At 44.3% G+C, this 27753-nt stretch overlaps 1 protein-coding gene across 1 annotated transcript in view; it reads right to left on the minus strand.

Annotated features, from left to right (window-relative positions):
- ADAMTS17 (ADAM metallopeptidase with thrombospondin type 1 motif 17) overlaps window positions 1-27753 on the minus strand; it is a 280726-nt gene that overhangs the window by 215510 nt on the left and 37463 nt on the right. The window contains exons 4-5 of the mRNA XM_045561079.1: window positions 12483-12655; window positions 455-538 (exon numbers count right to left, since the gene is read on the minus strand). Coding sequence (XP_045417035.1) covers window positions 455-538; window positions 12483-12655 — 257 coding nt within the window. The remainder of the gene's footprint in view (window positions 1-454; window positions 539-12482; window positions 12656-27753) is intronic.

Raw genomic sequence — 27753 nt, forward strand, 5'->3', positions numbered from 1 at the left:
TCAATCTCACCTTCATTGCTTGACTCTGCAGTTAACATTGTCACAGTAGGAAGGCACTCAATTGAAAAATGAGAAAACAATGCTATAGTGAATCCAAATGGGGGTCAAAGGTCAAGGGTAGCTCCAGAAGGGAAGCCATGATTCCAAAGACCTCACCATCAAGCTTTGTATGTATCTGAGAGTGGTGTGGGTGACCCTCTGGGAGTGGAGGGGGGATGTGCATGAGCCCACTGCTTAGGGTCCCTTGAGATTCTAAACAGCCTGCATGCAAGCCATGCTGCAGCATGGACACTGCCCTCCTGTCACACTGATGTCATCTGCAAAGCCAGGGAGGGGGAATAAGACAGACAAGGACCCAGACCCCTCCTTGAGTGCTAACACTCAACAGCAACTGAGAAACTTTCAAACCAGTTACACTTTCTGTGTGCTCTGAAAGGTGCCAGTGGGGACTTACAGGACGTTGACGTAGCAGGACAAGCTTGGTAACTTGAATGTTAATTTTAATTCCAAGGCTCTGGTGCTGAAACATATTGTATACCTATGAAGAGAGAAAAAGAAATACACAAAGATATAAAAATAAAAATACAGTAGTTATCCTGGATGGGAACTTGGAACAGAGAAAAGATACTAAATAAAAATTAAGGAAATCTGAAAAAAGTATAGACTTTAGTTTATAATAATGTATCAGTATCAGTCTGTTAATTATGACAAATATACCATTGTAATGTAAGATGTTAATGATAGGGGAAACTGTATGAGAGCTCTCTATCATCTGATCAATTTTTCTATAAACCAGAAACTGTTCTAAAATACAAATTCTATTCATAAAAAATATTAATTAAAAATATTAAAAATACAGCTATGTGCTCCAGTACTATAAAAAATGAAAAAAGAATTATATGAAATTTAAATTTCAGTGTTCATATATAAAGTCTTATTGGAATAAAAATAATACATATGTGAGAAATATAACCCAGATTTTATTTTATTGAAAAAGCTTTCTGAGGAAACCACAAAGCCCCCTTAAAAATGAATTACCCAAAAGAAAACTGTATATAATAGAAACCTCTAGAATCACACACACATGTGTGCACACATACACATAAAGCTAAGCTAGAAATCAGTTGGTTAAAAAAAATGTGTAAGACAGGTGGTTTTTCAAAAAAGAAATGGATGTGGGATGATTCTGGCAGAAAATGCAAAATCCCCATTCTGGGCTTTTGTGCAGGGGACTCAAGGGGACCCTCGTGAAGGGGATGGGGTGATAGATGCCTGTCGTGTCCCAGCCCATATCATCTCTGACCCTTGCCACAGCCCACCGACGTCGGAATCTCTACCACCCTCAGCGGGGAAACTGAGGGAAACAGGTTCATCGAGGCAGAGCCATCTGCTCAAGACCCACAGCCTGTCAACAAGGGTGTGATGCACGCTCAGGCTTGCCTAGCCAAAAGGTCCATATTCCTTCTTTATTCTCGGAAGTCTGTCACTGAAATGAGTTAAAGTTACAGAAAAGGATACATCCTTTTCAATTTTGCACCTCTTATGAGCAGAACTCAACATTAAGAAGTGAAAGTGTTTCCAGAGGAAGAGGAAGGAAACCTCGAATGAGGCACAGGAATCTAAGTTGACGTGGATGGAGCTGAGGACCCCAGGCCATCATGACTCTGTTGAGCTCCTTTTCCATCATATGAGAGTGCAGGACGCAGGGAGGCCCGTGGAGAGGGGGATGGAGGTGGTAGTAGTTGCAAGGTATGGAAGGCACAGGGATGAGAACTTTTTGAATATTTGACTTGGTTTTTTTTCTCACAGACATAAGCTAGAAGGGAGAATTTTCCAGCAGGGGCTCTAAAACTTTCTCCAGTGGATGTTGTATTCATGCTATCAGCGCAGCAGCAGCAGCAAGCGACGACCCACAGCCAGGGTCAACCCAGGCCAAGCAGAGCTGGTCAACGCCGCACGCCAGGCCACCAACATCAGAAGCCAAGCACGCAGTGTTTGAGCATCTCCGTGACAGAGGAACTGGCTGTGTCACAGCCTGAATTTTACTCTTTGAAAACTATTATTCAGTTAAATAAAATCTATCTTTGTGTAACCTAATATTCTTTCCCACAAGGAAAAATAGAACACATTCAGTTGTTCTGTTCTCACTTTTTATTTTTCCCAAAATTTCAAACAAACTAGCTGTCATTTTTTCTTTTTTCTTTCTTTCTTTCTTTTTTTTTTATCCTGGACCAGGCCAGTGTTCATTACCTATCCCCAAGTCTGGGGTGGGCGGGGGCAGGGAGGGAGAACCACATAACTTTTTCCTTGTTTTGGTATTTCAAGAACCACCCAATGGCTGTAATTCAAACATTTTCTGAAATATTCAGCATTAGGATTGGGCCCAAACTGGTAAACTTCAGTTCAAAACATGAAAATTAGGAAGAATAAAAACTTAAGTTATGAGCAAGAAAATTCAAGTCACACAGTATTTTGTTTCAAGGTGCAATCTAAACACTGCCTGTAACACCGACACTAGCCAAAACCAAAAACAGTAAAGAATACTGTAAAAAAAAATAACGCAGTAAAGCAATCCTCAGTGCTACTCTGAAATGCCACAAAAGGAAAGAAAAGATTTGCATGGAATGATGCAAGTTCCAAGAAGAACAAAACTACAGGAATGAGCTCCCTCGCTAGAATCGCCCATTTTCTCCTTGCCAGGCTGATGACAGTGCAGAACCACGGGCATTCCATACACCATTACCCCAAAGCTGTCACTTCCCTTGGAACAAATGCACAAAAAGAGATGCAAGATGGATTGGGGGGAAGGGGAGAAAGCTTCATGCTCCAGGAGCTGAGGGAGGTGGAAATAGGAATTTGTTTAATGGGTAGAGTTCAGTTTTACAAGATGAAAAAGCTGTAAAGATGGGTTGGATGAATATACTTAACAATACTGAACTGTACACATAAAAATGTCTAGGACAGTAATAGGATTACTAGGATCCTACAATTTACTACAATTCAAAATACAAATTAATTAAAAAAAAAAAAGCTTCATGTTCTAAATATTGTTCGCTAGTAAGCCTGTAAGAAGATGTTTCCCCTGGGCACATAACTAGGACACTGACGTTCAGGAAGGCAGGTACAGAGCCTGACCACAGCTAAAGTGCTTTGTCACCTGCTGGGTGCCAACCACACCGGACAGCACACAGGGCAGGGTCTCCCCGAGGCCCCGTGCCGAGCCCGGCAAGCCAGATGAAAATCCGACAGCCACAAAACACAAGCCTTAAAGACATGTGACAAAGTCTCCCCATCTTTTTTTTCCCGTGGAAACTCATGCTCAGGAGAAGTCTTAGAGGCAACGGCCACATGATGCTTAGGGAGACACCTGGCTGGGGAGGGAACCGTGCAGCCAATCGTCTGGAAATTCTGTCTCTGGTGTCCAGCTCTGGCTGCACCCCAGCAAGCGTTCAGAGCTCTGGCCGCGTTTGTCACATTTCCTTGGCAGCCTGGGGGCTGAATGGACCCACTGCCAGCAGCACACTGCGGCTCTCCTGGCTGGGCGACTTGGGAACACAGTGGGGTGGGGGGCAGACAGGGACCAGAGAAGGAGCAGTGGTTGGGGGCACCGTGGGAAGGAGCTGCTCACCACGCCAGACGGGTTTTCACAGGAGTACCACCTACCTGCACAACCCAGGGCCTCGCCAAGGACAGTCAGGGACCCGTGGGTGACACCCTCAGGTGGCATACACTGCTACTCAGACCCCCAAGCAGGAGGGGGCTCTACTCTCCGGCACAGTGCCTGTGAGTGGGGTCCCCAAGGCAGCAGCACCAACATCACCTGGTTGCTTGCAGCGAATACACGTTTTGGAGCCCACCCCAGACCCACTTTCCCAGAGGCTCTAGGGGTGGGCCAGCCCCCTGTGGTGAACACCTCCCCCTGGGCTTCCAGCACCTGCTGGAGTGTGAGAACCAGCGACTGCTCTAACGCTATGCTAGCTTTGCTAGTCACCAGAGAAAGCCTTGTTGTCTGTTTCATATGGTAATTGAGTAAAATTGATGTCATTTTCCCTCCAAACAGAACTTGCCTGGAACGTCTCCGGGTTTTCATTCCACTCCATGGTTGTTAAGGAAGCTAAGAACAACCACAGCTCTGTTGAGTGGCTCCATTTTCCAACTTGGCTGCCCAAACCCAGGCTTTCTGGTATCAGCACCACCTGTTTCCGTCTGCAATTTGTTCTTTAAAATATTCCCGCTCCTGTGTCACTGCCACCCCAACCAAAGAATCGTGTCACATGTGTAAAAAGGCATGGCAGCAGCCCTGGAGAACCCGCAGCAGCCAAGCCGGGCCAGCACTCTGCAGCTGGGGGCCAGCTACGACACCCAGCCTGGGGCAGGCACCTTCCTCTGCGTGGACCTGCCCAGGTGACACAGAGCCGGGAGGAGGACTCCATTCCCCTGAACAAGAGGCAGGCAGAAGGAGCCTTTAAAACACAAGCCAGCGCACATCACTCTTCTGCTTAAGCCCCTGCAGCAGCTCCCCAGAGCACTGGATGAAACCCATTCTCCATGCCCCGGCACACAGCCTGCCCACCTCTCACCGCGCTCTGCCACCCTCCCCATCACCCACCGGGAACCGCCTCTCTCTGTGCCTCTCAAATGCCAGGCTGTCCCCACTGGCTGCTTCATGTTGGCTGAACACCTTCCCCTCCAAGGGGGTGGGTCACAACTCTCCCAGAGGGGGCCCTGACAGCCTCAGTCACTTGCTACCACTTGGTTCTTTGTATAGCGGTTACTGCTTTCTGGTTTTTTCCTTCTCACTGCACGCGTGTCAAATGCTGTCTGTGGTCCCCACTGCATGAGCTCCATGAGGATGAGACCTCTCGTGGTCCCTACTCTATCCCAGAAAAGGAGAGGAGAGTCTCGACCACACATGAAGTGCCCCATAAATACAGCTGAATGGAATCTGTGCATCTCTTTTCTACTTTTGTGGTCAAATACACGTAACATAAAATTTGCCATCTTAACCATTTTAAGTATACAGCTGTGTGTTAACTGTGTACTTAACCACAGTGTTAAAGTACATTTCACGTTGTTGTGCACCCGATCTCTGCAACTCTTTTCATCTTGCAAATCTGAAACTCTGCACCCATTAAACAACTCCCCATTGCTCCCTCCCCCCAACCCCTGGGACCCCCCCACCCCGTGCTACTTTGTCTCAATGAACTTGACTACTCTTGGTACCCACTATGTGGAATCCTGCAGTATTTGTCCTTCTGTGACCATCTTATTTCACTTAGCAAAATGTCCTTAAAAGTTCATCCGTGTTGTGGCAGGTGTCAGAATTTCCTTCCCCTGACAGCTGAACAACATTCCCTGGTAAGCCTATGCCACACCTGTTCATCCAGTCATCCGTCAGTAGACACGGGGCTGCTACTGCCACTTGGCTATTGTGATAACGCTGCTGTGAACATGGGTATGCAAATGTCTCCTCCAGACCCTGCCTTTGTTTCCATATATATCCAAGAGAGGACAGACAGCTGGGTCACATGAGTGAACCCCTTCTCTAGCCTTTGTGCTGGGGTTTTCATTGATTTTTTTTATTTTTATTTTTTTAGGGGCTAAACAGCTGTTGTTTTCATTGGGGAAAATTTCTCCCACTGGGCGAGCTCTGGAGAAAGACAGAGACCTTCTTCCCACCATAGAAAGCAAAGTGGGTGGAGACTCGCTCTGTCCCCCAGCAGCCCTCTTCCTAAATTCCCTCTAGGGATTCCGGAAGGACAGGTGACAGGCAGTTGGGAGATGTCCCTGGGGCAGAGAAATGGCCACAGGAGTCCAGCACAGATATCAGCATTCCGTAGTGCACAACCAGACTGACCTTGGCCTTGATTTCCCCTGGCCTGGCCTCCTGCATCCCCTCCCCTCAAACATACCCCCAAATTCTGAGCCTGGCGACCCAGCCCTCTTTTTGATTCTGGATACCTCCCTCTAAACCTCCAAAAATAGGATTCCTTTTCTTATGCAGTCAGCCCATGTCTAGTCTAGCTTCTGCTGTTTGTATTCAAAACCCCCAACAAACACAAGAGCCCACCTTACTGCTCTAGGGTTTACAAAACTCCTTTCTTCCCTGTTGGAAAATAGGACCACTTTGCATGATGCCAATTTCCTTTGGTACCTCTTCCAGGCTTCATAAGGCCTCAAGAATGACAACAGCAGCTCCTTCTATAACTTTGGGGTCTGCACAGCAGGGTGTGGGTGGTGAGCTACTCATAGCAGCCAGGTGTTCTCTCCGTGTAGTTTTTGTTTTTGGGGTTGTTTTTTTTTTTTTTTTTCCCTTTAACATGTCTTGCTTTATCTTCTCCATCTCGTACCACCCTCCTTGAAACACAAGATCTGCAGGGGATGGCCCACAGCGCAGTGGCCCACCCCAGGGGTTGTGTGGGAGGGGTAAATATGTAATTATATTGATGCAGACACACTTTCTACCAGAATTTAATACACCCTATCTGTGTGATGTGCTTGGAATACAAAGGCTTTTCAGAAGTAATTAATAAAGGAATTAAAGCAAAGCCAGTGTTTGTTTCCATGACTTCAGCGCTAAATCCTTTGCACAGGATGTTAGTATATGGCATCAGTCACTCATTTGTATGTTCAGACTCCACAGATATTTCTGAAGCATCTCCCGCATGTGTATCAGACACTAGGTAAATAATGGGGAAAGTGTAAACATAGGCTTACCTCGATGAGCTCACAGATACTAGAAAGAGATAATAAGGAGGATGATTTTTAAAATTGTGGTAAAACATAACAAAAGTTCACCATTTTACACAGTTTTCAGGGCACAGGTTAGTGGCATTACATATATTCATACTGTTATACAGCATCACCACGATTCATCCCCAAACTTTCTTCATCTTGCAAAACTGAAATTCTGTACCCACTAAACACTCGATTCTCCTCTCCCCCAGCCCTGGCAACCAACATTCTATTTTCCATCTCTGAGAATTCAATACTAGTTCTCTTGCATGTAAATATATCCCAGTACTTTTTCTTTCTTTCTTTCTTTTTTTATCATCATAGCTCACTGCAACCTCAAATTTCTGAGCTCAAGGGATCCTCCTGCCTCAGCCTCCTGAGTAGCTGGGACTACAGGTGTGTGCCACTATGGCCAGCTAATTTTTAAAAATTTTTTTAGAGACAAGGTCTCACACTATGTTGCTCAGGCCAGTCTTGAACTCCTGAACTCAAATGATCCTCCTGTCTCAGCCTCCCAAAGTTCTTTGATTACAGGCATGAGCTACTACACAATTCTTGAAAAGATTACCACTTCTCCATTGAATGGTCTTGACAACCTTGTCAAAAATCATTTGATCATATAAGTGAATGGTAATTTCTGAGCTCCATTTTATTCCACTGGTCTTTATGCCAGTAAAGGTGTTTTGATTACGACAGATCTGTAGTAAATCTTCAAATAGGAAATGTGGGCCCTCCAACCTGGTTCTTTTTCAAGATGGTTACCGATATTCAGTATGCTTTGAAATTCCATATGAATTTTTAAATGGATTTAAAAATCTATATCTGAAGAAAAGTGTCATTGGGATTTTAATAGAAATTGCACTGAATCTGTAGATTGCCTTGGGTGGTACTGATATAACAATAAATCTTCCAATCCATGAACATGATTTTCCATTTATGTCTTAATTTTTTTCATCTGTGTCTTGTAGTGTTCTGTGTGTCTTTTACTTCATTGGTTAATTACTAAGTATTTTATTCTTTCTGATGCTACTGTAAATAGAACTCTTTTCTTAATTTCTTTTTTGTATTGTTCATTGTTAGTTTTGTATACTGCTACTTTGTTGAATTTGTTTATTAGTTCTAGCAGTGCGTGTGTGTGTGTGTGCGTGCACGCGCAAGCTCACGAGAAAAAGATCATTAGGATTTTCTACATATAAGATAATAACACCTGTGATCACTGATCATCTTACTTCTTCCTTTCCTTTTTGGATGCTTTTCCCTGTCTAAGTGCTCTGGCTAAACTTCAGTACAGAACAGAAGTGATGACAGCAGGCACTCTTGCTTTGTTGCTGATTTTAGAGGAAAAGCTTTCAGTCTTTCACCTCTGGGTATGATGTTAACTGTGGATTTTCAATATATGGCTCTTATGATGTTGAGGTAGTTTCCTTCTATTCCTAAGTTTACTGTATGCTTTTTCACAAAAAGGTGCTGAATTTTGTCAAATTCTTTTTCTGCATCAATTGGGATGATCATGTGGTTTTTCTCCCTTCATTTTGTTAATGTGGTGCATCGTGTTCATTGATTTGCATATGTTGAACCATTCTTGCACTGCAGGGATGAATCCCACTTTGTCATGGTGCATAATCCTTTTAACATGCCACTGAATTTGGTTTGCTAGTATTTTATTGAGAATTTTTGTATCAATGTTCATAAGGGATATTGTTTTCTTCTTCATAAGGAATTATAGTTTCCTTTGTCGATATTTGGTATCAGGGAATGCTTGGCCTCACAGAATGAGTTAGGAAGTGTTCTTTCCTCCTCAATTTTTTGCAAGAGTCTGAAGAGGACCTGTGTTAGCTCTTCTTTGAATGTTTGGTAGAACCCAGGGAGCTCATCGGGTCCAGGGCTTTGCTTTACTGGGAGAGCCCTGTGAAAGGGCCAATGGCACCAGGGATGCTACTTCCCACAGCCTGGAGAGAAGCGTGTTGGAAGGAACGTGGGTTGGAAGCAGCCCACTCCAGCAGGTTTCTTTCCAAATCTCCAAATCCAGGGGGGTTAAGGAGACAGAGCCACTCCCTCCTGCAGCCCCACAGACAAAATGCTCTGGAGGGAGACAGACGGGCTCACTGGCATCGTGTTCCTGCTCGCCCCTCCTGGGGGGCTCGCCTAATGACAGGGCTCCTGGTCCCAGCCACAATCCTCCCCCCTCCTCCTGGCTTAACAGTTATCTCACTTACTAACAGAAATCCCTTTTCTAAAACAGCCACAGGCAAGAGAAAATTCTTTGGATTTCCTAAACTAGGATTTGAGGGATTGAAGGAGGGTTGTGCTGGTGAGAGGTGGTCTCATTTAAAACAAGGCGTCGTGTCTGAACGGAACTTGTCTCTTACTTTACTGAACAGCGGCCCACAGCTAGGGGAGGGCTGCTTCAGGGCGGTGCGGCCGACCTGTGTGAGGGGCCTGGCCCTGATCAGACGGATGATGGAAAAGCTAAGTGTCACTGCACCGTGCCCTTCATGCAGTGGGATTGCCCTGGCTGGGTGGGCCTCCTCAGGAAACATCTAAGTCCAGACTGCTCGTGGCCGGCCCAGATGTGCCCTAAGCAGTGGGCTCTGGAGCCTCCGGTGTCTTAGTACAAGCAGCTGAAGAGGAGTGAAGGCCATCCTCGTCTTAGAGGCAAGGAATGGAACTCTCCAGTTCCTGTCCTTTAGTCCTATGGTCCCCAACCCTGGGGCTGCAGACCAGTACCGGTTTGTGGCCTGTTAGGAATGGAGCCACACAGCAGGTGGTGAGTGGCAGGTTAGTGAGCGAAGCTCCATCTGTATTTACAGCCGCTCCCCATCGCTCGCATCATGGCCTGAGCTCCAACTCCTGGCAGATTAGTCACTGTCTCCCATCACCCCCAGATGTGACTGTCTAGTTGCAAGAAAACAAGCTCAGGGCTTCCACTGATGGTGAGCTGTATAATTATTTCATTATATATTACAATGTAATAATAATAGAAATAAAGTACACAATAAATGTAATGTGCTTGAATCAACCCGAAACCATATCCCCCCCCCACCCCCAGCAACTGTCACCCCATGTCCTTGGAAAAATTATCTTCCATGAAACCAGTCCCTGGTGCCAAAATGGCTGGGACTACTGTTTTACTCCTTATGGCCCACGAGGGGTGGGGGGCAGTAAGGACGTCTCCATCTACCATCCCCACCCCTCTACCTCCCTGCCTGGGTGATAAATCACGACAGCAATATCAAAGTGGAAGCTGTGCCTTATTACTATCTTAGTTGTTATAAAGAATGTTTATTCCTTGAACTTGTGCCCAGGATAATTATTTAAAATGAGATGAAAAAATCTGCAGATGAAAGAGTGTGTGCAGAGCCAGGCCCCCCAGCCCTCCTGGTGGGCTTCCTCCAGGCAGACGTGAAGGCTGCAGCCCATCATTAACCAGCTACCAGGCAGACCTGGGTTTGTGCACAGAAATATCTCTTGGGAACCAGGGCCAAGCACCATTACAAGTTAACCAAAGCAACTGCATTTCCAGGGATACACCCAAAAGAATTGACGGCCGGGACTTGACAGCGGCACTATTCACAATAGCCAAAAGGTGGAAGCAACCCATGTGTCCATCAATGGCTGAATGCATACACGAAATGTGGCAAGTACACACAATAGGGAGTCCAGAGTTTCAGTTTTGGGAAGATGAAAACATTCTGGAGATGGGTGGTGGTGATGCTTGCACAAGGTGAATATGCTTGATGCTACTGAGCTGTGCACTTACAAATGGTTCAGATGGTAAATTTTATGTTACATATGTATTTTACCACAATAAAAAGTAGAAAAAGAAATAAAAAAAAAAAACTTTTTTTTTTTTTAAAGTTAACGGAACTCCCAGAGTTTACAACTTTGAAGGAGGGGTGGGAGCAACATGGCATCCTCCCACTGTGCCCATTGAGGACTGCATCTAGAAAGCTGACCGCTAGCCAAGGGTCCCTGGGGGCTCCAGCAGCAGCGTGCTTTGCAGAAGAGCCTATCATGTGAGAAAATATGTGGGTCCAACACGGAGTTCAGCGTGGAGACTACACTCTCAAAGTGCCACCCACACAGCCTCCACCGCAGAGCACAGCGTGCCTGAGGACCATGGACAAGGCAGAGGGAGTTTCCCACAGTCAGAGACGTGTGTGTCCCAAAGCCAGCCCTGGGAAGCCTGACTAAACAGAGAGGATGGGGTACCAGAGACTTGTCCTCACAACAAGCAGGATCACCACGGGCTCCCCACACCCACTGGGCCCACAACTTCCCTGTGGCCAGTTAGGGGAGAGGCTTGGCCCGGCGGTCACAGCCCTGCCCGCCACTTCCTATACGACCCTGACCATGTCAGAACTCCTCGGTGTGGCCCAGAACTCTCTCTGCTCCTTGTCTCAGCCAGTGGCTCCACCGTCCACCCAGGCACCCAGCTTGAAGCCCAGGTGGAGCCTGCATTTCCCTCGCCACCTTCTCCTGCCTCCCCAACCCCCACATCCTGCTGGTCACCGATTCCTGTGGGACTTCCTCCTAAGCACCTCCTCCACCCACTTCTGCCACACCTGAGCTCCAACCCTCTCCCCACACATGCTCCATTCCCGATGTTCTATGCGCCATTTCCCTGCAGACACTGGGCTGCCCTTCCAAACATCCACCTGGGCATGCTGCTCTCCACCCCTCCAGAGAGCGGCCCCACTTCTTGGGGTAGAGCTCACACTCCTCAGGATACCTGACCCCTCTCCCTCACCCTACCCTGTCCACACCTCCACCCACACCCTAGGGCCCCTCCACTCCTGTTCCAGCCACAAACAGTCACCTGCCCTCCCCACATGGAGCTGACAGACCTCCAGGCCTGGCTCCTGCTACATGACCTTGCCATCCACCCCCAAACTGGCAGGGACTTACCCCCTGCTCAGGGTTCACTCTTGTATGAAGCCTCCATGCTACAGGGTGATCCCATGCCAGCCCTCCACCTGGGCCCCAGGGGCCCATGAAGATGTTTCTACGGTAGCATGAATGATTTATTCAGCTGTTAATGCTACTGCCTTTCAAGGGAAAGACCAGATCTATTTTGCATTTGTACCCCTGGCACCTAACACAATGCTAAAGGCTTTTGAAGGCCGTCAAAAACACTTGTTGGGAAAATGGATGGATGGTGGAGCTAGGATGCCTCTGAAGATGTAGTATTCGAGGAGTGCAGCCTCCGCCAACCCCATTACATAAAGCGGGTTTCCCACCACCCGCATTCAACAAATCAGATGCAGACACAGGCTTCATGACTCCTTCCATGGTTCCCTCAACTAGATAACCTCTCTCCCCACTTCCCACCAGGCCCTCTCAGCCCATGGCAAATTCTGTTTTCCAGTAAAGTTGGTTTGATTCCGCCCACTCCGCTGTCGACTCCTTAGAGCAGGGCCTGGGACTCACTCAACTTTTAATGCCCCTTGGCGTGGATCTTGTTTGCAGCAAGGGTCTTGAGCAGCCTTCTGCTAACGAGTGGCCCAACCACCGAGCAGATGAGGCACCTCAAGCCCACACCAGGGCAGAGCTGGCTGGCAGGCGCTTTCCCAGAGGAAGCCCCCCAGTCCCGCCCTCTGCCACGCCCAGGGGTCACCAGGCTGTGTTCCCCTGCCCCCAAACCCAGCTTCTTCCTCTCCTGAGTAGACAGGACACAGCACCTGCCCCCCGAGCTCTCATCAGGAGGAAACAGCCCACCTGTGTCAGGACCCCAACCGCAGACTCACCATGTTCATGACGGTGAGGATGAACCTCTGGGCGGCCTCCGCCCCGTGGTACTGCACCATGTCCGCGTCGGCCACCACCAGCGTCTCTACCGTGTGCTCACTGGTGAGCTGGATGGCGTTCCTCCGCTCCCGCCGGGCCCGCGACGGCCTGCTCCTCCTCGGCTGCTTCTTTTCTAGAAAACACCGGAGACCTTTATGCAGTTCTTGGTTTATCGACGTCCAAAACCATCCCGCGCAAAGGCCCCCATTGAGCCTCCCCAAGAGAATGGTCGGGCTTGACCGGCCGTAGAGAGACCCCGCCCCACCGTGGTGAGCCTGAGCTCGCTGCCTGGGCAGGGGGAGAGCCGCGGGGCCGACACCAAGGGGGCCCGCACCCGCCCACCGCCGCAGCCGGGCGGCGACCCGGGCTGAGCACCACAGGAGAGGAAACCTGCCCCTGCAGAGCGACACGGGAGCCGCACACAGAGGAAATGGAAGCCTGGACCCGGTGGGGAGGGACCTGAAAGCTCCCGAGGCTGATGACACAGAACTGGCACAGGCTCCTGAAAGGCTACGCAGTGCTGCTAACTGGGACGGAGGCAGCAAAGCAGGGGCAGGAGAGCCCTGGGTGGCATCCCAGCAACTGCGTGAAGGAGGAGCCATGAATGTTGGCTCATATGAAAGCATTATTTAACGAAAAAAAACATAGTCAGAAAAAAAAATCGTATGACACACATCCAGGCTAAGATTGTCCTTTTCTCACAACAGGGAAGGCTTATTAGTAAATGTGTGAGTAATACCCTGTGGGCTCTTTAGATAAACTATTCCCCTGTAAGATCTTACTTGGATAAATAAGTATTGTTATTAAAGAGACCATACCTGTACGTTCAAAGCTGTCATGTGAGGACTGACATAGTCTTTGTACACAGAAACACTAACCAACACCACAGGTTGATACAAACAGCATGCACTTTCAGAATCCACATGTGACTAGAAAGGCTGTTCTTTAATTTGATAGTAATTATTTGCATTTTAGCACTAGCCCATACGGACACATTTCTGCTACAATGTAAATGCAGTGAAACACACTCTACATAGGCACCAACAGGCTTCATTAAGTGACCCAATCATTCCAGAACTAAAAATAGATACGGCAGCACCCCCCTTATCCATGAGGGTAAGTTCCAAGACCCCCAGTGGATGCCTGAAACCACAGACAGCACTGAATCCTACATATAACCATACTATGTTTTCTTCCTATATACACATACCTGTGATATAGTTTAATTTGTAAACTATGTATAGTAAGAGATTAATAACAATAAAATGGAACAATTATGAGAATATACTGTAATAAAAGTTATGTGAATGTGGTGTCTCCCTTCCCCCTCCCCCTCACAAAATATCTTATCGTACTGTTCTCACCTATTTTCAAATCATGGTTGACCACAGGTAAATGAAACTGTAGAATGCAAAGCCACAGATAAAGGGACACTACTGCATTATGAAATAATCTGAGATATGGATATTATAATTTATAAATAAGAATGCTGTTCAATGTAATTATAATCATGAAAAAGTGACAATCAAAATGTCCAACAACAGAGCAAGCCAACAGCAGCAGAAAGGTATACAGCCATGAAAACCACACCTGTGAAGGTTATTTACTGATACAGAGAGGAGATATAAAGCTGTATATACAGTTACATCCCAATTGTGTAAAAATGTTAAACACAAGTATCTTCAGGCCCTCCTAAAAAACACATACGTGAATACAAAAAAATCCAGGAAGAACTTAACTAAAATGTTAATGGTGGGTCACGTGTTATCTTCCTTTTCCTTTTGTTCCTCTGTATTTTCCCCATTTATGTAATGAACAAGTATTACTTTATTTAAATAAATGTCATTGAGTTTGAGAAAAATACAGAAGTCACTTTTAAACTCTAAATGATAAAACAGAAGGCACAGGGGAGCAAAGTATGCCACCTGATTTATCGCAAACATGCAGAATTGAAAAGGAGAATGTCTTGTGAGCCCCTTGGGACAGGCCTCCACCTCTCCCTAGAGCCAGGCCCACCTACCATCAAGCCTTCTGGGCCTCCACAGCAGAATAAGGGAAGGAAGTGTCCATTCTATGACAAAAGGCAAGGTCCTAGATGGCTTTGCCTTTGCCCATGGGCAGGATGAAAGAGGCTCCTGGCTGAAAATCTGTTGAGCAACACCCACCTCCATCAAGCAGGTTACCCCAACCTGTGCAACCTGGAATCTGTGAAGAGCCACCTTGCTTCCATTTTAAGGCGACAGAGATAAAGGACCACCCAAGCAGGAGCTTTGTTGTAACTTGCACACCCACATTCCCCAGGCAACCAACTGCAAGCCAAATGGTGGACATGGCCCTTCTCAAAGTCAGTAGTGGTAACACATCTCTTAGAGTCACCAACTCATGTTCCCCACGTTGGCTGTTCAGTTCTTGTTTCCACATCTTGCCATGTATTTTCAGGCTCTAGTACAGAAAGACCTGCATTTTTAGCATGGCCCAAATGACACATTAGGAATCCTTCTTTAGGAGCCAGCTAACTTCAATATATAAGCACTGGGCACACTCCAAAGAAAGTAGCCCATCACTCCCAGACCAGAGGAGCAACTTGCTCCTGGAAATTTAACATATCAAAATCCTGCACTGGGTATGTCTTTCAAGTTTACAAAGGAGGACTAATAAGACCTGCCCCTCCCTCCCTCCAGCGTCTTGGAGAGCTAACATAACAGGGTTGTCATAAAGGGTGACATGCTGTGAGTTAATGTATGCCTAGAATACCAAGTAGTAGGCAGAACACAATGGGCAGGTACTCTGTGGTTTTTGAAGGGTTTTCACTTTGACTACTTCATTTGCTCCTTTCATTGCCCTTACCCGCTAGAGCACACACTTGTTGGGAAATAAACACTCATTGAACAAATGCAGGCAGCGAAGGGAATAAAGGGAGAAGTGAAGATACTGGCTCAGTAGCCTCAAATCAGTGCTGGTCAGGTCGTGCCATGAAATGAGTGTCAAAAACCTTGCATTTTGTTCAATTGATCCCTTTATTATTCTATAATGACCATATTTGTCTTTACTGTTGTTGATTTGGTCTATTTTATCGAATGTAAGAATAGCTACTCCTGTTTGCTTTTGGTTTCTATTTGCATGGAATATTTTTTTCTATCCCTTTACTTTGAGGCTATGAGAATCTTTATGAGTTAAATGGGTTTCATGGAGATAGCAGATATCTGGGTTCTGTTTTTTTATCCATTCTACCAATCTATGTCTTCTAAGTGGGGCACTTAGATTCTTAACATTCAAAGTTAATATTGGTAAGTGAGATACTGTTCCAGTCACGATGTTGATTGTTACATAGTTGTTTTGTATTCTCCCCTGTTACTTTTTTATAAGAGCTGTGAGTTTTTACTCTCCAGGGTTTTTCACACTTATGAGTATTGACCATTCTTTCTAGTGCATAGAGCACTTTTGAACATTTCTTGTAGGGCAGGTATAGTGCTGACAAATTCCTTTAGTGTTTGTTTATCTGGAAATGACTATTTCCTCTTCATTTATGAAACTTACTTTTGTAGGATACAATCCTAAATATATATGCACCTAAAACCTGAGCTTTCAGATTCATGAAACAAATACTACTGGTCCTAAGAAATTAAATAAATAGCAACATAACAATAGCAGGGGACTTTAACACTCCACTGACAGAACTAGACAGATCATCAAGGCAGGAAATCAACAAAGACACACTAGACTTAAACGAGACTCTAAAAAAAGTGGACATAACAGACATTTACAGAACATTATATCCAAAAACTGCACAGTATACGTTCTTCTCATCAGCATATGTAACATTTTCCAAGAAAGACCATATGGTAGGCCACAAAACGAGTCTAAGCAAATTTTTAAAAATTGAAATCATACCATGTTATCATCTCAGACTACTGTGGAATAAAACTAGAAATCAATTCCAAGAGGAACTCTCAAAACTATACAAACATGTGAAAATTAAACAACCTGCTGCTAAACAGTATTTCAGTCAATGAGAAAGTCAAGATAGAAATCAAAAAATATTTTTAATTAATGACAATGGCACCACAAGCTTCCAAAATCTTTAGGATACAACAAAAGGAGTCTTAAGAGGGAAGTTCACAGTACTAAATGCTTACATCAAAAAGACAGAAAGATCACAAACAACCTAATGTCACACCTTAAGAAAGTAGAAATGCAAGAATAAACCAAAACTAACAGAAGACAAGAAATAACAAAGATCAGAGCAGAACTAAGCAAAATTGAAACCAAAAAGCAATTCAAAGGATCAATGAAATGAAATGTTGTTTCTTTGAAAAGATAAATAACACTGACAGACCAGTAGCTAAATTAATTCCAAAAGAGCAAGGATTCACATAAGCTCTACTGGAAATGAAAAAGGAGACATAACAACTGACACCACATAAAGATTAATACAAAAGATTATCCAAGACTACTATGAACAGCTCTATGCATACAAACTTGAAAATCTAGAGGAAACATAAAATTTTGGAAACACACCACCTCCCAAGATTGAATCAGGAGAAAATAGAAATCCAGAACAGAACAATGAGTAATAGCACCTTTGAATCAGTAATAAAATATCTACCAACAATTAAAGCCCATGACCACACAGATTCACAACCAAATTCTACCAGACCTACAAAGAAGAACTGGGGTACCTACCCTACTGAAACTGTTACACAAAATTGAGGAGCAAGGAATCCTACCTAACTCATTCTACAAAGCCAGTATCACCCTAATAACAAAGCCAGAAAGAAAACACACACACAAAATTAAAACTGCAGACCAGTATCCTAATGAACACAGATGCAAAAATCCTCAACAAAATGCTAGCAAACTGAATCCAACAGCACATAAAAAAAAATAATTCACCATAATCATATGGGTTTCAGTTCAAGGATACAAAGGTGGTTCAACATATGCAAATCAATAAATATGATTCACTACATAAACAGAATTAAAAACAAAGACCACATAATCATCTCAATAGATGCAGAGAAAGCATTCAATAAAATGCAGTACCCCTTCATAATAAACTAGGCATAGAAGGAATATACCTCAAAATAATAAAAGCCACATGTGACAAATCCATAGCCAACATTATACTGAATGGGGTCAAGTTGAAGGCATTTCCCCTAAGAACTGGAACAAGACCAGGATGCCCATTTTCACCACTTCCATTCAACAACTACTGGAAGTCCTAGCCAGAGCAATCATGCAAGAGAAAGAAATAAAGGGCACCAAAATCAGAAAAGAGGAGGTCAAACTAACCCTATTTCCTGATGATATGATTTTATATCTAGAAAACCCTAAAGATTCCTCCAAAAGACTCATAGAATTGATAAATAAACTCAGTAAAGTCTCAGGTTACAAAATTAATGTATACAAATCAGTAGCATTTCTATACACTAATAACAGCCAATCTGATAATCAAATCAAAAACTCAATACCATTTACAATAGCTACCAGACAAACAAACAAAACACCCTAGGAATATACTTACCAAGGAGGTAAAAGATCTCTACAAGGAGAACTACAAAATACTGATGAAAGAAATCACAGGTGACACAAACAAATGGAAAAACATCTCATGCTCATGGATTGGAAGAATCAATACTGTTAAAATGTCCATTCTGCCCCAAGTGATTTACAGATGCAATGCAATTTCCCATCAAAATACCAATGTCATTTTTCAGAGAATTAGAAAAATAATCCTAACTTTCATATGGAATCAAAAAGAGCCTGAATAGCCAAAGCAATCCTAAGCAGAAAGAACAAACCTGGAGGCATCATGTTACCTCACTTCAAATTATACTACAAGGGAATGGTCACCAAAACAGCATGATACTGGTATAAAAATAGACACATAGATCAATGCAACAGAATGAGAACCCAGAAATAAAACCATACACCTACAACCAACTGATCTCTGACAAAGCAGACAAAACCATACACTGGGGAATGGATGCCCTATTCAATAAATGGTACTGGGAAAATTGGACAGCCACATGCAGAAGAATAAAACTGGATCCCTATCTCTCACTATACACAAAAATTAAATCAAGATGGATTAAAGACTTAAACGTAATACCTAACACCATAAAAGTTCTAGAAGAAAACATAAGAAAAATTCTTCTGGACATTAGCCTGAGCAAATAATTTATCACTAAGACCCCAATAGCAAATATAACATAACCAAAAATAAATAAATGTAACTTAAACTAAAAAGTTCTGCATAGCAAAAGAAATGAGAGTAAACAGACAACCTACCTAATGGGAGAAAATATTTGGAAACAATACATCCGACAAAAGACTAATATCCAGAATCTACAAGGAACTCAAACAAATTAGTAAGGAAAAAACAAATAACCTCATTAAAAAGTAGGCAAAAAAGTAATCTTAAGCAAAAAGAATAAATTGGGAGGCATCAGTTTATCAGACTTTAAATTATACTATAATACAAGGCTATAATAACCAAAACAGCATGGTACTGGCACAAGAACAGAGACAGAGACCAATAGAACAAGACTGAGAACCCAGATATAAAACCATCCTCATTTGGCCATCTGATCTTTGACAAAGCAGATAAAAACATACGCTGGGGAAAAAAATCCTTATTCAATAAATGGTGCTGGGAAAATTGGATAGCCACATGTAGAAGATTGAAACAGGATCTGCACTTCTCACTTCTCACAAAAATCAACTCATGGTGGATAACAAACTTAAGACAAACCTAAGATATGAAACTATAAGAATTCTAGAAGAAAATGTTGGAAAAATTCTTAAAGACATCAGCCTAGGCAAAGAATTTATGAAAAAGACCCCTAAAAGCAATCACAGCAACAAGAAAAATAAATAAATGGGACCTGAACAAATCAGAAAGCTTCTGCACAGCCAAAGAAACTATCACTAGAGCAAATAGACAACCTACAGAATGGGAGAAAATAGTTGCAAGCTATACATCCGATAAAGGGCTGATAACTAGAATCTATATAGAACTCAGGAAAATCAGCAAGAAAAAAAATCAAACAACCCCATTAAAAAGTGGGCAAAAGACATGAACATAAACTTTTCAAAAGAAGATAGACTAATGGCCAAACAAACATTAAAAAGATGCTCAACATCTCTAATCATCAGGGAAATGCAAATCAAAACCACAGTGAGATATCACTTAACTTCAGTGAGAACGGCTTGTATCAAAAAGTCCCATGACAACAAATGTTGGTATAGATGTGGAGAGGTAGGAACACTCATACTTTGCTGGTGGGACTGCAAACTAGTACAACCTCTATGGAAAGTAGTATGGGGATATCTCAAAGAACTAAAAGTAGAACTACCATTTGATCCAGCAATCCCAGTACTGGGTATCTACCCAAAGCAATAAAAGACATTCCATAAAAAAGACATCTGCACTTGGATGTTTATAGCAGTACAATTCACAACTGCAAAGAGGTGGAAACAACCCAAGTACCCATCAATACATAAGTAGATTAATAAAATGTGGTATACGTATGCCATGGAGTACTACTCAGCCATAAAAAATGATGAACTACCTATTGCATTATCCTGGATGGAGCTGGAGCCCATTCTTCTAAATGAAGTGTCACAAGAATGTAAAAACAAACACCACATGTACACACCATTAAATTGGTACTAACTGATCAACACTAAGGTACACATATGGGAAGTAACATCTGCAGGGTGTCAGGCAGGTGGGGGGGACAGGCGGGGATGGGTAAATCCTACACCCAGTGGATGCAGTGCACACTGTCTGGGGGATGGGCACATTCATTGGTGGTGCAAAGGCAATTTATGTAACTAAGCATTTCTACCCCTGTAATACCCTGAAATTTAATAAAACATTGGCAAAAGACATGAACAGACATTTTTCTAAAGAAGAAATACAAATGGCCAACATATGAAAAAATGTTCCATGTCACTAATCATCAGGGAAATGGAAGTTAAAACCACAATGAGATACCACTTTGCCCGTTAGAATGGTTATTACTAAAAAGAAAAAAAAAAAAGATGTTGGCATAGATGCAGTAAAAAGGGAACACTTACACACTATTGGTGGGACTGTAAATTAGTACAACCTCTATGGAAAACAGTATGGATATTCCTCAAAGAACTGGTAGTAGATTTACCATCTGATCCATCAATGCTATTACTAGGTATTTACCCAAAGGAAAAGAAGTTATTGAATCAAAGACACACCTGCACTCGTATGTTTATCACAGCACAATTTACAATTGCAAAGTTATAGAATTCTAAGTGCCCACCAATTAATGAATAAGGAAAATGTGGTGTATATATTAATATAAACATATATCATGGAATACTACTCAGCCAAAAAAAATGAAATAATGTCTTTTGCAGCAACTTGGATGGAACTGGAGGCTATTATACTAAGTGCAGCAGTATTTCAGGAACAGAAAAACAAATACCACATGTTCCCACTCATAAGCTAAACAATGGGTATACAGGTCATACACAGTGACATAATGGCCACTGGAGACTCAGAAGTGGGGAGGCTGGTGAGGGATCAAAAATTACCCACCAAGTACAATGCACACTATTTGGGTGACAGGTACACTGAAAGCTCTGTCACTTCACCACTATACAATTCATCCACGTAACAAAAAAACACTTGTACCCCCTAAATCTATCGAAATACTTAAAAAAAAAAAACCTGAATTTTGGAATTGCAGATAAGAGACCATGGGCCTACATTTCCTTCCAATGCAGGCATCTTTCCTGGGGGTGGTGGCAGGTGGGAGAAGGGGAACTGGGGGGTGGGAGTTTGGAGGGCACCTCAGCCTTCTCCTCCCTCTCTGCCTTCATCACCCATTCCGTCAGCACAGCTCTTCGGACATCACTTTCGACAATCGTTCCTTTCCCTCCAGGGAGAAAAGAATCATAATACATTTTTACCTTTAATTCCCTAAACTGCATAAATATACCCTAACAGACAAAGTTTCACAGATGCCAATATTCACAGCTGATAAGTATCTTCAAAAGTAAAAAGAAAAACACCAACTTCGGAATAACACACGTGCAGGATTTTAAACTCACTGGCAAGGTCTAAGTCCGGCAGGCAGCGTGTGGCCGACTGGGGCACTCTCCAAGCTCTGCTCACCATCAGCTGTCTCCAGTTGCCATGGGAATGAGAGGGGTGGCCTTCACCCCGCTGATGAGGACACCGCAGCATGTCGGGCCTCCAGCCTTCTCCTGTTGTCACAGACAGCAGGGATCATTCTTGAAGTCAAGCCCAGCAGTGTCTTTTGCCAGCACATTGCTGGAGTTGGTACTGACTTGGAAGATTTTCCGTTTCTGGCTTCATATTATTTTTCTAACATTTATACTTCTTTTGACTCAGTTGTATACTAAAAAAGAAAGTTTTATGTATTTATAAGTGTACTTCTAGAATGTTCAAATTAAGATTTACTCCGAATGTTTGGAGACTGCTAAAAATGCTGAGCAAATAAATTGTCATCATAGTTACTAGTTTTGCACTTTGTAAACTAAAAAAAAAAAAAAAACCTCAACTATGAATTATCAAGCTCTATATGCAATAGATATGCAATAGATACTCCTTTAGTTTAAATACAATACAGTATCCAGGTTATTTCTTTGGGGAAAACAACACATGGATCACAAGATATTTGATGTGGCAATTTAATAGCCAAAACTCCTTCCTGAATTCCTCTATGTCTTGCTACACAAGAAGGATCCTGGCACCTCCAGTTCTACCACTACTGTTTCCAGGGAAAACCTCGAGTTACTTTTTGTACCAAGCACAGGAAAATAAGCCTCTTCCAGTTGTAAAAGCAAATCAGAGGGCAGAGAAAACAAACTGGGCAAAGGAAGTAGAAGCAGCTGCCCCAGGCATCTCAAGCGGAAGGCAGACAGTGCTTTAGGCAGAGAAGACAAAGGCCAACGCCACTGCTAGGAACCAGGTCCCCGGCTTCCAATGTGCTTGTAGAGTTAATGGGAAGATGTAGACTTCACTTAACTTTGGACTCAAACATAGACATTTCCCACGTTGGCACTCCGGGCCAGATACAAGAATGTCCTCACTGTGGGCACTGAGACAGTGGACAAGCAGAACCCCCAGCATCTGGGAGAGACGCCAGAAACAGACCTTCCCTCACCACACAGACCAGGAGTCTCCTCCAGCTCTTTGTGGGCAAGGCCAGGGGAATTCCATCAGAACCCCGTGGTGCCATTTTGTATGTTGCAAATAATTCACCTGCAGTGAAAGGAAGGTCCTCATCCCGTTTTCTCCCGTGGCACAGATTCGGTGACCGTGTTGACAGAGGTAAACCACTTCCACCAAAACCAGAACCAGCCCCAACAGAAGGAACACTGGGTGGGAGACACAGGGACAGGGACAGAGAAGACCCTGAACACCCTCATGGGTTACCTCTTTGCATTGAAGATTTAAGGCGACTTGCCTCAAAAATTAGATTAAAATAAAAATAGGTAAAAAAAAAATCAATGAATTAAATAAAATTAGGTGTAAAGAGAAACTGAAAACCAAAGAAAAGAAAATACAAATTCAACAACAAAGAGTCAATATGGTAGCTCTGATGATAAAAAATCACAGCAGAGAGTAACCTCACATGCACGGAGCTGCCCACCATGTACGCAGTCAGGGCTACATCCCATTCTACGGATGTGCAAACTAAGCTGTGGAGAGATTTGCTAAATACCTCACCCAGGCCATTAGCCTAGCTGACTGGGATTCCAGCCCACACAGAATAACCACTGTCAGTTCTGCCTTGAAATTTGGTTCCAAGTTTCCTGAAACCAGAGGGGGGAAAAAGGCAGGCATGCTAGACTGTAGGTTTGTCATTCTCTTGCACCAGGAGGAAGGTTATCATTCCTTAGAGAAAGATAATATCCTCCTAACACCAAATTCTAAAATAAAAATATCAAGGAAGACCACACGTGGGGGCTGCCCAGTGATGCAATAGGCAATGTTTTCGACAACATTTTATGGCAAATGAGATCATGAATTTTATTTATTTATATCTTATAAGAACTTTTGATAACATCAAAGGACCTAAAATTAATATATTCATCAAAGGGAATTCCAGAAAATATCCAATCCGTGTGTTACCAGTTGGCAGCCTTGGTGATCCCTCAGTCCAGGAAGAACAATTAAAGCCCCCAGAAGAGGCCCCATCAGAACTGGGGAAGGGGAAGAGTGGGAGACACAGAACTGCAAGAAAGGACAATGACAGAGGTGGACAGAGTCAGCAGGAAGAGGTGAGATGGTGACACTTGTTTCCTGAATCAGAACAGCACTGGTTGGCAGGAGGTCCTGTTTTTTGCTGGTGGCATAGCCTAAGAGGGGGCTCCACCGGGCAGCCCACCCGAAACACAGAGGGTCTGTGGCCCCCTGGACTGGACTGCTACATAGGACACATGGATGGTTTACTTCTATACCTGCCATGGCAAAAATGAATTCAAACCTAGAAACCACAAGTAACCATGGGAACAGCAAAACCTCTCAGACTAGACTGAGCGGAAGACTGGGGCCCTGGAGGCCACCTAGCATGCCCTGGGAGCCCCCAGGCACCCCACGGCTGGTGGGAGACCTAGATAGCCAACATCGGAGGTCCTGGAGTGCCTCCACACCTCCTGACACCCTCACCCCTCCCTCCCCCACTCTGAACTATGCAGATGATACTGTCCCCTTTGTGTGTCTACACTTGCCTTCTTGACTAGACTGTACACTTAAAGACCCAAACATTAACCTTTGGACCCACCAACAGCACCTAGTGCTGCCTGGTATATAGTAGGGATTCAATAATTATACTTAGTTGAATGAATTGTTTAAAACTCTTTGAAATTCCCAATTGATGACAAGATCAAGTTTTAGGGAACTTAAAATAAATGTCCTGAAATGAAATACTCACAAGTCACTTCCTCCACCTAAGAGGGAGGAGACAAAGCCCGTGGAAGCAGCGCAGCTTTGATGCCCCACAGAGTGGGTGAGACCCTGCCCATGGACTTCCAGGGTGATGGTGGGTGCGTTTCCTCATTACAAAACGGGGTGATAATTATTCCGCCCTCTTAGGGCAGAGGTGGGAATAAGTAAGAGACCTACATTCTGCGTCTAACACAGGGTCAGATACATCCTAGCACACCAGAATCGTGCTGCCGGGCTTATTGCCATCATCAGCATGACTTTACTTCTATTGCTGTTAATTATTAGGGTCTATCTAAATACCAATTTGAAAACTTTGCACGCCCCCAGAACCGAATAGCAAACTTGGATGCTTTTATGCACCCTCCGGGTCTGACTTGTCACATTATCCATCTGCCAGAAGCTCTAGTCTAGACACTCCCCAATGAACTTGTTGCCTTCCATATTTCCTTCTCAGCAGGGGACATGAAAGAATGTCTCTCCTGAGGCCATCCTCAGTCACACAAGAATAAATTGGAACTCATATAACAATTTCAAGAGGGGTGGGGAAGAGGCCTGTAACTGCTGCTCAACACCCCACTGTAACATCCCAACATTCCAGGGGGAGGGGGTCTTAGTCACCAGAAACAGGAGAGAGTACAAAACGTGACTGTGCATGCAACCAGCTATTCAAAACATGACACATTAATGACTTTTCACACAGGTAAGAGAAATGAAAATCAAATGTTTTTCATCAAGATGGAAAGCAGCCAGGGTGCGAGTCCCCCTCCTTGGGAGAGAGACCAACTGCCTCCACAGCTGGTCTTTCTGTGTGCTGCCCTCTCTCTGCCCCTCTCCCCCAGGCCACGCCAACCCTTTGTCAGGGCACCGAAGCCACCGCTCCTGGAGCATGAACAATAGCAAGATGTGCGGGTTCCCCTGTGTGTCCAACAGCTCCATCATCTTTTGTCATTGACTTTCTTAAAATAGAAGCCATGAGGTGTAATGAAAATACCTTCAGGCCAGGAATTGGGAGCCCTGGATATTCACCCAGGCCTCATCTTGGTGCCCTTGAAGTGTCACTTAACAGGACGGTCTCCACTTCCCAAGATGTCTGCCCTTGTCTCCCAGCCCCCTCCTCTACACACTTCTCCATGCAGCTGGGGCTGGGAGCCCACTGACATTTCCCACACTCCCTTGCCAGCTGGCTTCCTGTTGAGCTCTGCCAAGAGGGGGCGCTAGAAGGAGAATAGAAGGCAGGAGGTGAGATGGGCTCCTTGTGTTTTCAGCTCAGAGGGCTACTGTGCCAGTGGCACTGGACAACTGCAGCTCCAGCCTCCTGCTCTTGGGGCAGGTACTCCGAGACCCAGCCTCCCATTCTCCCTCAAGATACAGCCAACTGGACACCAGCTCCATCAGTGGTCTGGTCCCCTCAGAGGTCTGAGTCCCATCCCCACAGACCCCTTCTCCAAGCTCTTTGACCCTGGAAATTCATCTCTTCCCCTTTGTTTCCCCAGCCCTAGGGTGATAGCTGTTTCCTGGGCTACCTGGGCTCCCCTCTGGCTCAAACACTGACACTGATATAACCAACTCCGTGTGTTAAATCCCTCTGTTAGAAATACCTAGCACGGTTCCAGTTTTTCCAGCTAGATACAAACTGATATAGCTTAAAATGGGAGGGTTGGTCCTTAAACTATTAATACTTTCTATATTTCATTCACACTTCAAAGTTTTTTCCCAGTTCCAGAACTAAGGATTGATTTTTTTTTCACCATAGAAATATTAGGATATTGAATATGCACTTCCACACTCCAGAATGCTGCCATAGACGGGAACATTGGCCTATATTCTGAGTCAACATTTAACAAAAAAACAATCAATGGGTGTCCCCTGATGGAAATTTGAGCATCAAAGTGTCAAGATGTACCACAGATATCTTGACACTATGGAAGTGTCACTTAACTGGAGGATCTCCTGACAATGCCACATCCAAGAACCTGGGGCCAGTGCCTTATAGATTCAGACCCATGTGAGGAAATACTAGAGGAGGAAACCTGAGCCAGGCAGTGAACCAGCAGTAGGTTTTTAGGTGTGGTTTAAAATTTGAACACATACTCTTACAAACACCATGCTTTCCAATAAAATTATCAGGTTCAAAAAAATTATTTTCTGACCACTTTTTTCCTTTAACAAAAGCAAAGGGTCCGTTTACAGAAAAACTACCTTCTTGACTGGACACAATGGCTCCACGTGTGCAGAAGAGCTCCCAGCCAGGTGAAGTTTTCAGCATCTGCACAAGTCCAACATCCTTGAAAAATGGCCTTCTTTTTTTTTTCCCTCCAAAAAGGCAAAAAACAAGTTTTTCTCTCCAAGAATGAATTCTTCAAATAACTTCCCCCAAAGCCAAGTCATTTTTATAAAAGGCATATTTTTCACGTAAATTCCTTACAAAGAAAGGTGGAAAATAAGGGTTTTTTGTTGTGTGTGTATGTGTGTGTGTGAGTGAGTGATTAAGATCCCAAATAAAGAAGAGATGAACTCCAGAGTCCAAAATCAGCCCCTACACCAGGAAGGAGGTGTGATCCATGCCTGCGCCCTATGACACAGCATAGCTGGGCTGGGCCTTTCCACTCACAGTCAGAGCCACATAAGATATCAAGCAGCATCCCACTGCCTATGGTGAAGTTGGAAGATATTTGTTTGGTCAACAAATACGTATGGAGAACCCATGTGTGCTAGGCACTGCCACACACACTGCTACCACCTAGGTGACCACCTGAAGGCATTAACCAAATGAACATATGAATCAACAAAAAATTGTACATGTGACAAGTGCTAGCCAAAAAGAGGAGACAATGCTATGAGAGAATATAGGGAGGGACCCCAGCTTACACTGGGGGTTCAAGAAAGCCTTCTCTGAGGAAGTGAGGCAAGAGATGAGATCAGAAGGGTCAGTAAGAGTGAACAGGAGGGGTGGTAGAGACGAGCTAGGAGCAGCCCAGGCAAACAGCATGTGCACAGGCCCCAGGGATAGAAGGAAGCATGGCATGTTCTAGAAACTGCAAGGAGCCAAGAGCAAGAGAGAATGTGGCTGCCGGGGCAGCAATCAGCAGGGCAAACACACAGTCGTGTAAGACATATTAAGGATTTTTTTCTTTATTCCAGGGGCAAGGGGCTGCCACCCAGGGCTTGCATTCTGAATGCATGACCCTGGCTTCTGTGGGGAGGGAAGATTCCAGAGGCCAGTGTGGAGTTGGGGACACTGGTAGTCATCCAATTATATGAGCCCAGGT

Source organism: Lemur catta, chromosome 9 (genome assembly GCF_020740605.2).
Source record: "Lemur catta isolate mLemCat1 chromosome 9, mLemCat1.pri, whole genome shotgun sequence".
Lineage (NCBI taxonomy): Eukaryota > Metazoa > Chordata > Mammalia > Primates > Lemuridae > Lemur > Lemur catta.